The sequence below is a fragment of the Myxocyprinus asiaticus genome, chromosome 44 (genome assembly GCF_019703515.2).
Source record: "Myxocyprinus asiaticus isolate MX2 ecotype Aquarium Trade chromosome 44, UBuf_Myxa_2, whole genome shotgun sequence".
Classification (NCBI taxonomy): domain Eukaryota; kingdom Metazoa; phylum Chordata; class Actinopteri; order Cypriniformes; family Catostomidae; genus Myxocyprinus; species Myxocyprinus asiaticus.
In genome coordinates this window covers 24,879,085-24,896,795 of record NC_059387.1, presented here as the reverse complement: position 1 = coordinate 24,896,795, position 17,711 = coordinate 24,879,085, and the positions used below count along the sequence as shown (strand labels likewise).

The 17,711-nt window shown below is 37.4% G+C and overlaps 1 protein-coding gene across 1 annotated transcript; it reads left to right on the top strand.

The window, feature by feature from the left end:
- Nucleotides 1–4,171: 4,171 nt before the first annotated feature.
- Nucleotides 4,172–17,077, top strand: LOC127434380 (adhesion G-protein coupled receptor G2-like). Its single transcript, XM_051687079.1, has 14 exons — nucleotides 4,172–5,836; nucleotides 6,470–6,692; nucleotides 6,802–6,958; nucleotides 10,222–10,383; nucleotides 10,496–10,618; nucleotides 10,708–10,753; nucleotides 10,877–10,983; nucleotides 11,181–11,305; nucleotides 11,564–11,835; nucleotides 11,934–12,033; nucleotides 13,642–13,925; nucleotides 14,235–14,336; nucleotides 14,458–14,592; nucleotides 14,862–17,077. Exons 1-13 carry the CDS (start codon nucleotides 4,186–4,188, stop codon nucleotides 14,547–14,549), a joined length of 3,444 nt encoding a protein of 1,147 aa, XP_051543039.1. The 5' UTR covers nucleotides 4,172–4,185; the 3' UTR covers nucleotides 14,550–14,592; nucleotides 14,862–17,077.
- Nucleotides 17,078–17,711: the final 634 nt, after the last annotated feature.

Here is a 17,711-nt window from a genome sequence, read left to right as displayed (position 1 = left end):
TTCACAACACTCAATCCAACAGACGCAATGTTAAATACAACAATCTCACCACTTAATATAACAACTCCACTATTCTATACAACAGCTGTGCCATTCAATACAACTGTCATAACACTCAATGCATCAGATGCAATGTTAAATAAAACAGCCACACCACTCAATATAACAACACCAATGGTCAATATAACAGCCATACCATTTAATACAACTGTCACAACACTCAATCCAACAGACGCAAATACAACAATCACACCACTCAATATAACAACCCAGTTTGTCAATACAACAGCCATACCACTCAAAACAACTGTCACATCACTCAATGCAACAGACGCAATGTTAAATACAACAGTCACACCACTCAGTATAACAACCCCTCTTGTCAGTACAACAGCCATACCGCTTAAAACAATTTTCACAACACTCAATCCAACAGACGCAATGTTAAATACAACAGTCACACCACTCAATATAACAACCCCATTAGTCAAAAAAACTGCCATACCACTCAGAACAACTGTCACAACACTCAATGCAACTGATGTAATGTTAAATACAACAGCCACACCACTCAATATTACAACCGCAGTAGTCAATGCAACAGTTATGCCATTCAATACAGCTGTCATAACACTCAATATAACAACCCCAGTTGTCAATACAAAAGCCATGCCACTCAGTACAACAGTCACAACACTCAATGCAACAGACGTAATCTTAAATATAACAGTCACACCACTCAATATAACAACCCCATTAGTCAATACCACAACCATACCACTAAAAACAACTGTCACAACAATCAATGCAACAGACACATTCTTAAATACAACAGTCACACCACTCAATATAACAACCCCACTTGTCAATACCACAACCATACCACTAAAAACAGCTTTCACAACACTCAATCCAAAAGACGCAAAGTTAAATACAACAGTCACACCACTCAATATAACAGCTCCACTATTCAATACAACAGCTGTGCCATTCAATACAACTGTCATAATACTCAAAGCAACAGATGCAATGTTAAATAAAACAGCCACACCACTCAATATAACAACTCCACTATTCAATACAACAGCTATCCCATTCAATACAACTGTCATAATACACAATATAACAACCCAAGTAGTCAATACAACCATACCATTTAATACAACTGTCACAAGACTCAATACAACAGATGCAATATTAAATACAACAAACAAACCACTCAATATAACAACCCAATTAGTCAATGCAACAGCCATACCACTCAAAACAACTGTCACAACACTCAATGCAACAGACTCAATCTTAAATACGGCAGTCACACCACTCAATATAACAACCCCACTAGTCAATACAAAAGCCATACCACTAAAAACAGCTTTCACAACACTCAATCCAACATACGCAATGTTAAATACAACAATCTCACCACTTAATATAACAACTCCACTATTCAAAACAACAGCTGTGCCATTCAATACAGCTGTCATAACACTCAATGCAACAGATGCAATGTTAAATAAAACAGCCACACCACTCAATATAACAACACCAATGGTCAATATAACAGCCATACCATTTAATACAACTGTCACAACACTCAATCCAACAGACGCAAATACAACAATCACACCACTCAATATAACAACCCAGTTTGTCAATACAACAGCCATACCACTCAAAACAACTGTCACATCACTCAATGCAACAGACGCAATGTTAAATACAACAGTCACACCACTCAATATAACAACCCCATTAGTCAAAAAAACTGCCATACCTCTCAGAACAACTGTCACAACACTCAATGCAACTGATGTAATGTTAAATACAACAGCCACACCACTCAATATTAGAACCGCACTAGTCAATGCAACAGTTATGCCATTCAATACAGCTGTCATAACACTCAATATAACAACCCCAGTTGTCAGTACAAAAGCCATACCACTCAGTACAACAGTCACAACACTCAATGCAAGAGATGTAATCTTAAATATAACAGTCACACCACTCAATATAACAACCACATTGGTCAATACAACAACCATACCACTAACAACAACTGTCACAACACTCAATGCAACTGATGCAGTGTTAAATACAACAGTCACACCACTCAATATAACAACCCCACTAGTCAATACAACAGCCATACCACTCAAAACAACTGTCACAACAATCAATTCAACAGACGCATTCTTAAATACAACAGTCACACCACTCAATATAACAACCCCATTTGTCAATACAACAGCCATACCACTAAAAACAGCTTTCACAACACTCAATCCAAAAGACGCAATGTTAAATACAACAGTCACACCACTCAATATAACAACTCCACTAGTCAATACAACAGCTATCCCATTCAATACAACTGTCATAACACACAATATAACAACCCAAGTAGTCAATACAACCATACCATTTAATACAACTGTCACAAGACTCAATACAACAGACGCAATGTTAAATACAACAAACAAACCACTCAATATAACAACCCAATTAGTCAATGCAACAGTCATACCACTCAAAACAACTGTCACAACACTCAATGCAACTGATGCAGTGTTAAATACAACAATCACACCACTCAATATAACAACACAGTTTGTCAATACAACAGCCATACCACTCAAAACAACTGTCACATCACTCAATACAACAGACGTAATCTTAAATACAACAGTCACACCACTCAATATAACAACCCCACTAGTCAATACAACAGCCATACCACTAAAAACAACTTTCACAACACTCAATCCAACATTCGCAATGTTAAATACAACAGTCACACCACTCAATGTAACAACTCCACTAGTCAATTCAACAGCTGTGCCATTCAATACAACTGTCATAACACTCAATATAACAACCCCTGTAGTCAAAACAACAACCATACCATTCAGTACAACAGTCAAAACACTCAATGCAACAGATGCAATGTTAAATAAAACAGCCACACCACTCAATATAACAACACCAATGGTCAATATAACAGCCATACCATTTAATACAACTGTCACAAGACTCAATTCAACAGATGCAATGTTAAATACAACAATCACACCACTCAATATAACAACCCAGTTAGCCAATACAACAACCATACCACTCAGTACAACAGTCACAACACTCAATGCAACAGACACAGTCTTAAATACAACAGTCACACCACTCAATATAACAACCACATTACTCAATACAACAGCTATGCCATTTAATACAACTGTCATAACACACAATATAACAACCCCACTAGTCAATACAACAGCCATACCACTAAAAACAACTTTCACAACACTAAATCCAACTGATGCAATGTTAAATAAAACAGTCACAACACTCTATATAACAAACCCATTAGTGAATACAACAGCCATTCCACTCAAAACAGCTGTCTCAACACTCAATGGAACAGATGCAATCTTAAATGCAACAGTCACACCACTCAATATAACAACCCCACTAGTCAATACAACAGCTATGCCACTTAATACAACTGTCATAACACACAATATAACAACCCCACTAGTCAATACAACAGCAATACCACTAAAAACAACTTTCACAACACTAAATCCAACTGATGCAATGTTAAATAAAACAGTCACAGCACTCTATATAACAAACCCATTAGTGAATACAACAGCCATTCCACTCAAAACATCTGTCAAAACACTCAATGCAACAGACACAATCTTAAATACAACAGTCACACCACTCAATATAACAACAACAGTCACATCTCACAAAACAACTCTCATATTGTCAAATGCAGCAGTTACACCACCCAATATAACAATTCCTCTGTTCAATGCAACAGTCACACCATTCAAAATAACAACCCCACTAATCAATACAAGAACCATTACACTCAAAACAACTGTCAGAACACTCAGTGCAACAGACACAATGTTAAATACAACAGTCAATATAACAACAACAGTCATACCTCACAATACAACTATTGCATTGTTAAATCCAACAGTTACACCACTCAATAACACAATCCCATTAGTCAATACAACAACCACACCATTCAATACATCTGTCACATCACCCAGTACGACAGTTAAGCTAGTCAACACAACAGTCTTACCTCTCAATATAACAACCCCACTAGTCAATATAACAACAATACCACTCAATACAACTATAACAACACTCAGCACATCCATGGCTCTGCTCATTACAACAAGTATGCCACTCATTGCAACAGTCGATTCACCTGCTGAGTTAGCAACAACAGTACCATTTAATAAAACAACACAAGTAAAGGAAACTGTCGCACCACTCAAAATAACAGACAGACCATTAAATACAGCAGTTACACCTCACAGTACACCTGTTGCGCCACTCAACACAGGTGTCACGCTTTATACAACAGTCACAACATTAAATGCAACAGGAACACCTCTCATTTCAACTTTCACTTCATCCAAAACTGCTGAAAATGTGACACAATCTAACACAAGTTCTCAATTCACAACCACAATATTTCCCCCAAATACAACACTATTTAACTCGACAGCACCATCACAAAGTATATTACATTTAAATGCAAGGACACAACTGACCACCAAATCCGCATTCACAGCACAGTTAAACTCAACTGGACCAGAAAACACAACAATATCTAATGCTACATCATTTACTCACCACAGTGCAACATCTCCAATACAAACTAGTACAAAATTATCACTATTTAACACAACACTTACTAATAAAACTACTCTGCCTGTTCACATCTCTGAAAACAAAACATCATTTAATATTAAACAATATAACACAACCATTCCTCTTCAAAATGCAACAAACTCTCATACCGCAGCCCCAAACAAAACACAGCCTCTTCAGAATAAAACAGAATTCAGTACAACAGCAATTCCATATAACACAACCTCTTATGCTGTGGCACCCTCAGACAATACAACACAAGCCAACACAACAACATTAGCAATTCATTTAGAAGAATCAAACACAACACAACCTCTTGAGAATACAACAGAATTCAGTACAACATCGATGACATACAACACAACACAACTTCGGAATAATTCTACACTGGAGACCACTGGTGCTGAAACTACTACCACTGAACTCACAACAACAAATACACCACAAGTCAATACCACAATGTATATACTTAATTTCACAACTTTCAATACAACAATGGATATTCCTGATATATTGTATTCCAATGTAACATACCCTCTGTTCAACACAACACAAAACAATGCAACAGACTTTCTAATGAACACGACCCTGTTCAACACAACGGAAACACCACTGTATGTAACTACTCACAACAGCAGTGATACCAGTCGTAGTATCAACATAACAGAGACCTCCAACAGTACATCAGGACTGAATACAACAGCAAGCCCTGTAGTAGATACAACACAGTTTAACTCCACAAACACAATGAAGGTACATTCAACAACCTTCCCAACAACAGAAAATATCACCAGTGGGCCAACTGGCTATCCATCAGAGCACATCACAACAGTTAGTCTCCTCAACACAACACAGTTAAATGGCTCATTAGAAAAAGCTTTCACTGATAATACAATAATGAATACAACCACAACAATCAATCCAATCAACATTCAACACAACACAACCATTAACACGATTGTCACCAATAACAGTACAGCTCTCACAACTGCTGTGCCAGTTATACATCCAAGCTCTCCTCGGAGCAGCTACAATTTTACAGTAGCATCTTCAATTGTCACTCAAACAACCAGCAGAGTGAATACACTGGGAATCACTGCAAGACCAGCTGTGCCAGCCACATCTACTATCACCACAGCGACAACTTCAGGTTTGGCTAATGAGTTACTTTTTTGTTTTAATTTTTATTTTTTTCAAAATTAACAATATACGTATAAGTGCGATTCTTCTATTAGAGGCACATTTGACGACTTGAAATCTTGAAAATTTGAAACTTATTTTGATTGTACACATAAACACCAAATTATCTGATGTTATGAAAATGTGATATATATATATACATTTTTTTTTTTTTTTTTTTTTTTATGTTACGAAAAATTGCAAATAAAAGTTTTACAAGTTATCATAAACAAAATTTGCCTATGGAGAAAATTAATGGGATTGTTACTTCTGGAATCAGGCTTGACACTCTTAAATATAAGGGAAAAGTAATAAAAAGCACCATTAAAATTAGTGTTTATGTTTAATGACATCTAGCAGCATAGATGCTGTATCATGCAAAAACAAAATGCCTCAGTTACCAATGTCATTGTGGAAATGTGCTATTTGCAGTCAACAATGAGTAATATATTTCACAAGATTAATAGACAGTATTTCTATTCTTTTAAAATCATTTTAGGTGAAGAAAAATTCCCTGAAGTATCACCCATAAACATGATATTCAGGCAGTCATGTCCACATGTCGTATCTTTAATGAAAGCTTATTTATTTTCTTATGTTTTAGAAATCGCAACAATTGAAAGCCAAGACTCGTTGGCAAATGATCTTCTTAATCAAACAAAGGATGTAACAACTCTAAACTCATCAGAGGTGAATAAGTTGGTCAACCAGCTTGAGAATCTGCTCACTGCACCCATCATAAGTCTGGAACTGGGCCAAACAGTGCTGTCCGTCATCAACAACTTACTAAACAGCTCTAGTGATACTCTGGCTACCTCCTCTAACCGGTGAGTATTTTTGAAAGCATAAGTATTCATAACCTAAAAATTGTATATTAGTAACTGCATAAAATCTTGAGAATTTCATGATATTTTTGTTGGGGTTGTTGCTGTTTAGACTGATCAGAGCTGTGGATAGTCTGGGTCTAAAACTGTTGATTTGGGACCAGACCGAGAGCATTGCATTTGAATCACTCTCTTTGGCTGTGACCAAAGTCGATGGGACCAACTTTGGGACAACATCATTTTCAGTCGCAAATCCCTTAAACCCACAGGTAATGACTTTTGTCTTGTGCAATTAGTTATAATTTTGAATGTTTTTGGAAGTATTAAGGATGTATTTTGGCTTTTGGCTGTTTATCATGGAGAGAAAAGTGGAAAGCCTCAAAATTCAGACCATTTCTATAGAAGATTTGCAGTGTTTCCCCTAGGATTTTTTCAGCAGCAGTGCTGTTGTGTGCACTTCCACAAACCGACAACTCTGGACCTGTATTAACGCATGTTGGTCAAAGAATAGATAAAAACAGGGGTGTCAAACTCAATTTCAGCCTGGGCCACATCAGGGTTTATTTGTGCCCTTGAAAGGGCCCGTTGAAAATGTGGCACCAGCACCTGCTTTGGTAGCACCCATGCATATAATATTACATGTTATGTGCATTGAAATGCATATCTGACAGTAAAGCATTGATCTTGAGGTTGGGATGCAGATGAAAATTATGATATTACAATGAACACATAATTTTTATATGGCTAAATTTAAATATTCTGACAGTGTGTCTAAATGGGCTTTTCCACTGCACGGTACAGCTCGACTCGACTCGACTCTTGGGGGTTTTCCACTGTGGATAATACCTGGTACCTGATACTTTTTTTAGTACCACCTCAGTCGAGGTTCTAAGTGAGCCGAGCCGATACTAAATGTGACGTCAAAACCCTGCAGAGCACAGATTGGTCAGAGAGAATCGTCACTACCAGCGTCACTGGTAGTGGGACGTCAACCCGCTAGTTTTAAAGTTAGCAACAGCGACAGCAATATCATTTGTTCACGCGACTTTCGAATTGAAAAAAGAAATGGCTGTGCACAAAACCACGCCATGGTCAATAAACGAGGTGCAGACGTTCCTCTCGTTAGTGACGAACGAAATGACATGAAACAAAAAAGTCTTTCAGGAAGTGTCTCAGCTGTTGGCTGCACACGGCTACCACCGGACCTACCAACAGTGTAGGGAAAAGTTAAAGAAACTTAAAAGTGACTACAGAACCATCAAGGACCACAACAGCCAGAGTGGTTCAAACCGAAGAAAGTGGAAGTGGTTCGACCAAATGGACGCTATCTATGGCAATAGACTGGCGAGCAATGGGAGGGAGAGTGCCCTGGACTCGGTGATGTTGGAGTCCACGATGGAGGATGGTACATTTTGTTACGCTAACTCTATATTCTGCTTGAAAGCTTCACTTTATTTAGTTGACCAGCTACTGGAAAGCTTGCTTCTAAAACAACCAGGCCAATTTAACTGTTACACTTGTGTAAAATCACCATGCAACAACTGCTTTATGCAGCGCAATGAGCTAGTAGCAAACAGCTAGCGGTCGTGTTATTGTTTATGGTCAGTAATGTTTGTGTCACGTTTAAGATGATGTCACGACAGTAGAGGCGGCGCAACAATGACGATCAGCCTATAATCCCACCCACGTTGAGGTGGCACTAAACTGCAGTGGAAAAGCAAGCTCAGAAAAGTAAAGCGAGCAGAGTCGAGTCGAGTCGAACCGTAACGTGCAGTGGAAAAGTGCAGTAAGTTGGGTCTTCTTTACAGATTCCTTTCATCAGGCTACTACTAATTAAACTACAGTCATGTCTTGGAATTTCTTAAGGCAAACAAAACAACAAAAAAATTTCTACAATCAGAGAGCATTACAAGAGTACATATTTTACACAGATGGAAAACTGATAGCTTGGTCCATAATTATGAAAATGTACCATAGTTCTTCCATAGTATCCATAGTTTTAACAATGATATTTGTAATTGTAATAGTTCATGGGAACCATGGAAAACCATGCTTGGCTCCTCACTACCATGGTTAGTAACCAGGGGTGGACTGGCCATGGGGAGCACCGGGAGTTTTCCCGGTGGGCCGCTGGGTAATTTGGGCCGGCCCACTGCAGCGCAAGTACCGGCCCATCCTACAGGCGATATTGGCGGCTGCCCTGAGCTCCAATATGCCTGCACAGACCTCATAACAAAGCGAAAATGTAATAAACTCTGCAACACAAGCCAATTCAATGGCTTTTATTTTGAAATAATGTAATGGCTTTTATTTTAAAATTACTTCAATATCAGAGCATGTATCTGTGTGAGTGCATCAATTCTGTACCTTGTGTGGACCTCATTATTTGACATACAAATCACAATAATGGTGACAACCAAAATACAACATAAGTATAAGATGAGCTCTGAATAATCACTAAATGACAAAAAATTGCAATTTACAACAAATACAATAATAGTAGCATAAATAAAATAGGCAAACAGTAAAGCTATGAGCAGTACTGAAAAGCATTTCTGGGAGCTGAAGGGTGTCTTGCTGAATAATGATCATACCTGATTAATAAGGCATGAAAAATATTACTTTGTAGCTATTTGAGACTTTGAGGCTTACTTTGTTTAAACGATAGCAGAAACAGCGCTTGAAAAGCATTGAGCTTTTCACTTTTTCTCAAGAATAATCTGAGGAAGGAATTAAAACACTGCAGATATAAAGACACAACAAACTCACATAGAGGGAAAATATGAGCAATTAATCTGCAAAATATCTGCAAAGATCTACACTTTAAAAGGTATGTTTCAAATCAAATCAAATCACTTTATTGTCACTCAACCATATACACATGAGCAACAGTGGGTGAAAGTCTTGGGTGCAGTTCCGAGCAACACAGCAGTCATGAGAGTGATGAGACATACCAATTTACAATAAACATCAGATTTACACAACACAATTTACATATCTAATATACACATAATTACACACAACACAATATACAAATAATAATATACAATGTACAGTATACAATACACACAATATAGAATACACAGTATACAATAAAAATAGTATATATAAAATATACAGTAGGTTGTATTGTGCTGTATTGACATTCAGGCCGTCGGTTGATAGTCAGTTGCCAGTGTGTTGTTAAGAGAGAATATAATTTATGACAGTCCGGTGTGAGATAATAAGATTAATAAAGTGAATAGAATAAGATCAATAGAATAAGTTTTATTCTATTGATCTACTGATGCATGTATAATCTGTTGATCTATCGATTTAACTTTATTTTTAGAGGAAAGAAGATTTTACTAACCACTAATTAGTACATTTGTACATTATGTTAAAAAAAAAAAAAAAGTACAATAATGGTGAGTTGGGGATTGGGGGCTCTGTTGAATCAAGGAAATTCTTGTTGTTCTTTCATTATTGCCTTTGTGTAATATTATATAAAATAATAACAAAAAAGACCTGTTTTGTGTTTCTGTCAATGCAGGTGACTAAAGGATTTCAAAGAGAAGTCAAAGCAGTGGAAAGCTCTTCTTCTCTGGGAAAAATAACACTGCCTGCCTCCTTGACAGAAAACCTCTCTCCTGAAGAACAGAAAATCGCCTCCAGAGTCCAGTTCACCTTCTTCCAGAAAAGCACTTTCTTTCAGGTAAAACTCAATAGATGGAATCTATTAATCAGAAATAAAGTTGATTCCAAACTTTAAATTTCATTTATGCTTTAATGTATGCTTTAATTCTTTGGTTTGCATCTCTCTGCAGGACAAAGCATTGACCCAACAGTCTCTAAACAGCCACATTCTGGGCTCTAGTGTGGCTAACCTGTCAATCAAAAACCTGAAGGAGAATGTGGAGTTTACTTTGAAGAATAAACAGCCAGTTGCAGTATGTGTGTGTGTTCAAATACTTGCATTATGTTTCATTGTCAGCTAAAATCAGTCTGATTTCTGTCTTCTTTACTTCCTCTCCCACAGGGGAACTATGTAGCTTCCTGTGTATTCTGGGACTTTGACCAAAATGGTGAGTCTACACACCTCAAAATACTGCCTAGAAGCTATCTATTAAAACTACCAAAATGTGTTTTCTGTTGAATTTCTTTTGTGAAAGAGGTGCTGTAATTCTGATGTGTTTTGGTTATTCTAGGAGGTTTAGGAGGCTGGAGTTCAAGTGGCTGTTTTGTCAAGAACAGCAGCACTGTGAATGAGACTGTTTGCAGCTGTAATCATCTCACCAGCTTTGCAGTGCTTTTGGTAAGCATGCCAGTGTGTACAAAATTTTACCACTCTGGAAGACATTGTAGATATTGCAATTGTACAATACAAATTGAAAAACAAGACACAACCAGTCATAAAAAAAAAACAAAAAAAACAATGGTGGATTGTTATATTTTGCTGTTATTAACGTTATAAACCTGAAATGGACCTTAAAAATGTTTGTGTTTTTGAAGGATGTTAGCCGGCAAGGCATAACTGATCGTTTGCAGGCCACCATCCTAACCTTCATCACTTACATCGGTTGTGGGGTCTCCGCTATCTTTCTCTCAGTTACTCTGCTCACTTACCTTGCATTCGAGTGAGTCAAATCTTTCTCAGTGTGCTGAGAAATCACTAAGACTTTCTCAGTGTTTATAAACCCTAAAATGAGATTAACTGTAAATGGTCCTTTAAATCATATGTATCTCGTAGAATATGACAAATTTGTTTAACTGCTTAAAGTTTAAGATTGCTGAGATTGGAGAATATAATTTAATTTTATAAATATTTTTTTTTTAGCTTTAATATTGTTTCCTTCACATTCATTAACCCAGTTCTCCTTACTGTCTAACCTCAGTAAAATCCGCCGTGACATCCCCTCCAAGATCTTGATCCATCTGTGCTTTGGCCTGCTCTTGTTGAACCTGGTTTTCTTGTTGGACTCGTGGTTGGCACTGTACCCAAACGCCGTAGGCCTCTGCATTTCTACAGCTTTCTTCCTGCACTACTTCCTATTGGTCTCCTTTACCTGGATGGGGTTGGAAGCTCTGCATATGTACCTAGCCATTGTCAAGGTCTTCAACAACTACATGTCCAGATATATGCTGAAGTTCTCCCTGGTGGGCTGGGGTGAGTTTAGCTGCAAAATTAGTTTGTGTGGTTTCTGGTTAAAATGGTGTGACAAAATGATTGTTGATTAAATTCTTTGATGCGTTGATTTGTTGCAGGAGTCCCTTTGATTGTTGTCATTATTCTGATTGTGGTAAACAAGGACAACTATGGCCTTTTAAGCTATGGGAAATATTCGGATGGAACTACAGATGATTTGTAAGTATTCAACATATTATTTTGTCTGAGAATAAGTGGATACTTTTGTATGTGAATTTTGCTTTGATTTACTTTGGTCAGAAATATTCAGTTTCAATCAACTGCTTGGATTTTCTAAGTTCACTTTCACTAGGCATAATTTCTAGGTATTTTCATTATGACATTAATATTTTCTTTATTGTGGCAATTCAAACAAGATTCAAAGTCATATCGCATAGGGTATCTGCAATATAAAAAAATTATTATACAAAATATAGTCAAACAAATACACACACACACACACACACACACACGTGTGTGTGTGTGTGTGTGTGTCCTACAATTTTCCAAATTGCAGTTTTTCTAGGTTTTCTTTAAATTATTTGCAAATGTAAAAAAATATATGCCTATATAAACATACTGTAGAAATTATTGACAAAGAACAATTCCTTTATCCAAACTGTTAGTTTCTTTGGGACAAATATACACCGATCAGCCTCACCATTAAAACCACCTGCCTAATTTTGTGTAGGTCCCCCTCATGCTGCCAAAACAGCGCCAACCCGCATCTCAGAATAGCATTTTGAGATGCTATTCTTCTCACCACAATTGTACAGAGCAGCTATCTGAGTTACCATAGACTTTGTCAGATCGAACCAGTCTGACCATTCTCTGTTAACCTCTCTCATCAACAAGGCATTTCCGTCCACAGAACTGCAGCTCATTGGATGTTTTTTGTTTGACTGGAGATCAGCAGTTACAGAAATACTCAAACCAACCCATCTGGCACCAACAATCATCCATGCGATTGTCTAATCAGCCAATCATGTGGCAGCACTGCAGTGCATAAAATCATGCAGATAAGGGTCAGGAGCTTCAGTTAATGTTCATATCAACTGTCAGAATGAGGAAAAAAATTTGATCTCAGTGATTTGGAGCATGGCATGGTTGTTGGTGCCAGATGGGCTGGTATTTCTGTGTAACAGGGTTGAAATGGGAAAGGAGGAGGAGGGAACCAGCTGAACAATCAAAGTAATATTTTAATAGGAACTTAAACAAAAAGACACAAAAACATAAACGCACACATGACAGCTGCATGTGGCTCTCTCCCAAACTGGCGCATTCCACTGCACTCATCCCTCTCCTCGGCTGATTAGTCCTCCTCCTCGTCACATTCTGTAACTGCTGATCTTGTGGGATTTCACACACAACAGTCTTGAGAATTTACTCCGAATGGTGCCAAAAAACAAAAAACAAAAAAAAAAAAAATCCAGTGAGCGGCAGTTCTGTGGACAGAAATGCCTTGTTAATGTGAGAAGTCAACAGAGAATGGCCAGACTGGTTAGAACTGACAAAGTCTATGGTAACTCAGATAACTGCTCTGCACAATTGTGGTGAGAAGAATAGCATCTCAAAAAGCTATTCTGGGATGCTGTTTGGCGCTGTTTTGGCGACACGAGGGTGGCCTACACAATATTAGGCAGGTGGTTTTAATGTTGTAGCTGATCGGTGTAAGTTTCCTTCTATTCACTTATATCAGGACAGTAAGCTTATATGTGACACGTACATCACAAATTTTAGCAATTTTAATAACAGTATTTCTTATGATTGTACATTTCTCTCCTCCAGCTGTTGGCTCAAAAATGACATAGCGTTCTACGTGGGCGTCGTGGCATACTTCGGTATTATATTTGTGTTGAACATTGCCATGTTTGTATTGGTAATGGTCCATCTGAGACGGATCAAGCAGCGGAACCCCCACAATAACCAGTACCGCAGTGGAGTACATGACATTCGTAGCATTGCAGGACTCACTTTCCTGCTGGGCCTTACCTGGGGCTTTGCCTTTTTTGCCTGGGGACCCGTTAACTTGGCCTTCATGTACCTGTTTGCCATCTTCAATTCCCTACAGGGTGAGAACATTTAAAAAAATGTTCTATGTATTGGTGTACTATATAATACTGTGTTTCCTAAACAACAGTTAAAAAAGTAAATAATCATAGGGTAGGGTTGGATAGATTAGCTCAACTGGTAGAGCCTGGGGCTAGCAATGCCAGTTTATGCAAGGTTCCCAGGGAATACACAAACTGCATAATTTAGAATTACATTTTTTCAACATTCATAGACAGAACATGACATCGGTAATCAAATGTTAGAGTCAGTCTCATCTTTCAGTCATCTCTTTTAAGTTTTCTGGCTCTCTTTCTCTTTCACTCTCTCAGGCTTTTTTATTTTTCTATTCCACTGCGCTCTAAAGGAGAATGTCCGTAAACAGTGGAGAATGTACCTCTGCTGTGGCAGGTTACGATTAAATGAAAACTCAGGTATCAAATGTATTCCATCATTAACCAAACCAAAAGCTAGCTGCGTGTTATTGTTTTTATGATTTTTATAGATTTTTTTTAAATGCCACAATAAAAGCAAAAACCTCTTAAATGTTTGCAGAGTGGAGTCGGACAGCTACACAAAGCAAAAACACTAAGAAGGCTTCAATTCTTACATCAGACTCTAATTCAGTGAGCCACAGTGCACCCTGAAGCTCAGTGTGCAGCGATGAATCAGTGCTGTCCAATGGCATTGGTCAGTTTTACTCACTTCTGTCACTGCTCACCATTTAAAGCTGAAGTGTGCATATTTCCCAAATACTACCCCAACCCCCCATCTGCCAGTAATCAGAAAAAACAGATAGTCCCACCCCAAACTTATGCCATTGTCTCTACATATTAAGCTGGGATAGGAGAAAGTATTTTAACAGAAAAAGTTACACACTTCAGCTTAAAAATCACAGTTCAATCCTAAAAACTGGCAGTCAAAATGCATTCTATGATTATTTTTTATTCATGTTACAGGCTCACCAACTGACGATAGTCTGATCATGTCTGAGGAAACAACTGATGATGTGGTTCTCAATGAAATCAACAGTCAACTCAGATCACGGATCAGATCTGTGTAGTCTTCGGGAAACCATTGAGGTGACACAAAACAGGGGAAGAAGCAGGCAATTAAACATTCTGTTTGTGTTCCAGGGTTAAGTTCCTGAGTTTTGGAACTCGGCTCCAAAAAACAAACTTGCACAAGAAAAATGTCCTTTTTCATCACTCTCTCTGAATGATAATAACATCCAGTGAAGCATGCAGTGTTAAGTTTCAGACATTTTGTTATTTGTTATTGAGCCAGGCCGCTTGGAGCTGTCCATGTGAGACATAGAATGCAAGATAGCAATGACCTATGGGAGCCAATTGCATAAAAATATCCCCTTACTGAGAAGTGAGGAAATGTTATATTACAGCCCACTTTTTCAGCTTCAAGTTTTTTTTAATGGAGTTTTAAACACCTATATATTTTCAGTGAACAGTATTAAATGCCTCCTAATCTGTGATATGCAATAAAACATGAAAATGTGAGCGCAGATGATTGCAGTGCATGAAATGATGCTTACAAAAAAAAAAAAAAAAAAAAGAAACATTTTAAAATAAAGTAAATGAAGGACTACACTTATAATTATGGGGTAAGGGGAAATGAAAATACTTTGTAAGCTTTTTGTTTCCTTTTTACCTTTAATTTTGATTTAAAAAAAAATACAAAATAAAAAACACAACAATGTACCAGACATGTGTTGAAGAGAGACTGAGATAATGTTCAACTCTGGGTCTAGTTGTCAATATGGTAGTTCTTTTTTTTTTTTTTTTTTTTTTTACAGTGATCCTCAACTTCGTAGTCCTTACATAACGAGGAAGTATGGAAGAAACTTTTTCTGAAAATAGCAGTGAAATGTAATCATATATTTTTTTTTTTGTATGTACTGTATAAAAGAACAATTGTCTGTAAATTGTTTTTAAACAGGAAACTAGGTTATTTTTTGTCATAGTATAGTAATATGATTTATTATATTTTTTTATTTTAGTTATTCACAATTACAGTATGTAGTTTAATGTTGAGAATTTCACATTTGTGCATTTAAAGCAGAAGTAGGAATTCTAACATAATACATAATTTATTATACATTATCTTCATCTAAAAATCATTATTTATTTTTTGTGTACAGTAAATGTAGATTCTAAGCAAACACTGAACATTCCCTTATTGTTAGTGTATGTTGCCATTTGATTCTTTTTAGCCAATTCCTAAAGTTCTATGAACTTTCTTCTTTTTAGGTTTTATATTTTAAGACTATAAACTTGCATTCCTATAATGTTGCAGGGAGGTTTTTGTGTGACAACCAAATAAGAATGTAAACAGAATGTTACCTGATGGTTATTATTAGGCTTCAGCTTTTATAACAAAAAACAAATGGAGCTGTCAAATGGAGCAGTCAAAACAACCTGGAGCTGAACCCGCTCAAAACGGTGGAGATGATTGTGGACTTTAGGAGGAACACCCCAACACTGACCCCCCTCACCATTCTAAACAACACTGTGGCAGCAGTGGAGTCATTCAGGTTCCTGGGCACTACCATCTCACAGGACCTGAAGTGGGAGACACACATTGACTCCATTGTTAAAAAAGGAAGTTGTACTTCCTTCGCCAGTTGAGGAAGTTCAACCTGCCACAGGCACTGCTGATACAGTTCTACTCAGCAGTCATTGAGTCTGTCCTCTGCACTTCAGTAACTGTCTGGTTTGGTGCAGATACCAAATCGGATATCAGAAGACTACAGAGAACAGTTCGGACTGCTGACAGGATTATTGGTTGCCCCCTGCCCTCCCTTCGAGAACTGTACACTTCTAGAGTGAGGAAAAGGGCTGGAAAAATCACTCTGGACCCCACTCACCCCAGGCTATCCATCTCATGAACAGTTAAAACTGCCCCATTGAGTAATAATTATGTGCAATTCACTGTTTAGTCTTTTTATATTTATCCAACACATCGTGCCTCTTCTGCCATTAAATTTCTTTGCACTGTATATAACAGATTTGTATTTGCACTACGTATATATCTATATATATGTGTGTGTGTGTGTGTGTGTGTGTGTGTGTGTGTGTGTATATATATATATATATATGTATGTATGTATGTATGTATGTATGTATGTACATACAGGGTTGGGGAGTAACGGAATACATGTAACGGGATTACGTATTTAAAATACAAAATATAAGTAACTGTATTCCACTACAGTTACAATTTAAATAATTGGTAATTAGAATAAAGTTACATTTAAAAAGTATTTTGATTACTGAAGAGATTACTTTGCATTTTATTGTCATTTGTTTCATTTAATATTTAGTCCTTTCAGATGGAAAACATTTATACATATAAATTTGAACAGTGGTGAAACACTTACTTATGATGTGTTACATTCATACGAGCAGACAGAGAAGTAAGTTTGAAGTAAGTTTGGAGCAGAAGAAATAGAAATAAACCTTGTGTAAATTGTCAGCTTTACGCTAAGCTAAAATGCTATTTCTAGCCATTTTACATGCACGTTACCAGGCACGATCATATTTTTTTGTCAAGAAAATTCACATTAGGGGCCTGGGTAGCTCAGCGAGTAAAGATGCTGACTACCACCCCTGGAGTCGCGAGTTCGATTCCAAGGTGTGCTGAGTGACTCCAGCCAGGTCTCCTAAGCAACCAAATTGGCCTGGTTGCTAAGGAGGGTAGAGTCACATGGGGTAACCTCCTCGTGGTCACTATAATGTGGATGCCGCAGAGAATAGCGTGAAGCCTCCAAACGCGCTATGTCTCCGTGGTAACGC

Bases quoted from the DNA above. Each gene is read 5' to 3' on its own strand.
- LOC127434380 (XM_051687079.1), top strand. From the start codon at position 4,186: ATGGCTCTGCTCATTACAACAAGTATGCCACTCATTGCAACAGTCGAT. The intron at 11,836-11,933 runs GTGAGTTTAGCT...GATTTGTTGCAG, and splicing joins GTTCTCCCTGGTGGGCTGGG to GAGTCCCTTTGATTGTTGTC. The intron at 14,337-14,457 runs GTATCAAATGTA...AAATGTTTGCAG, and splicing joins ACGATTAAATGAAAACTCAG to AGTGGAGTCGGACAGCTACA.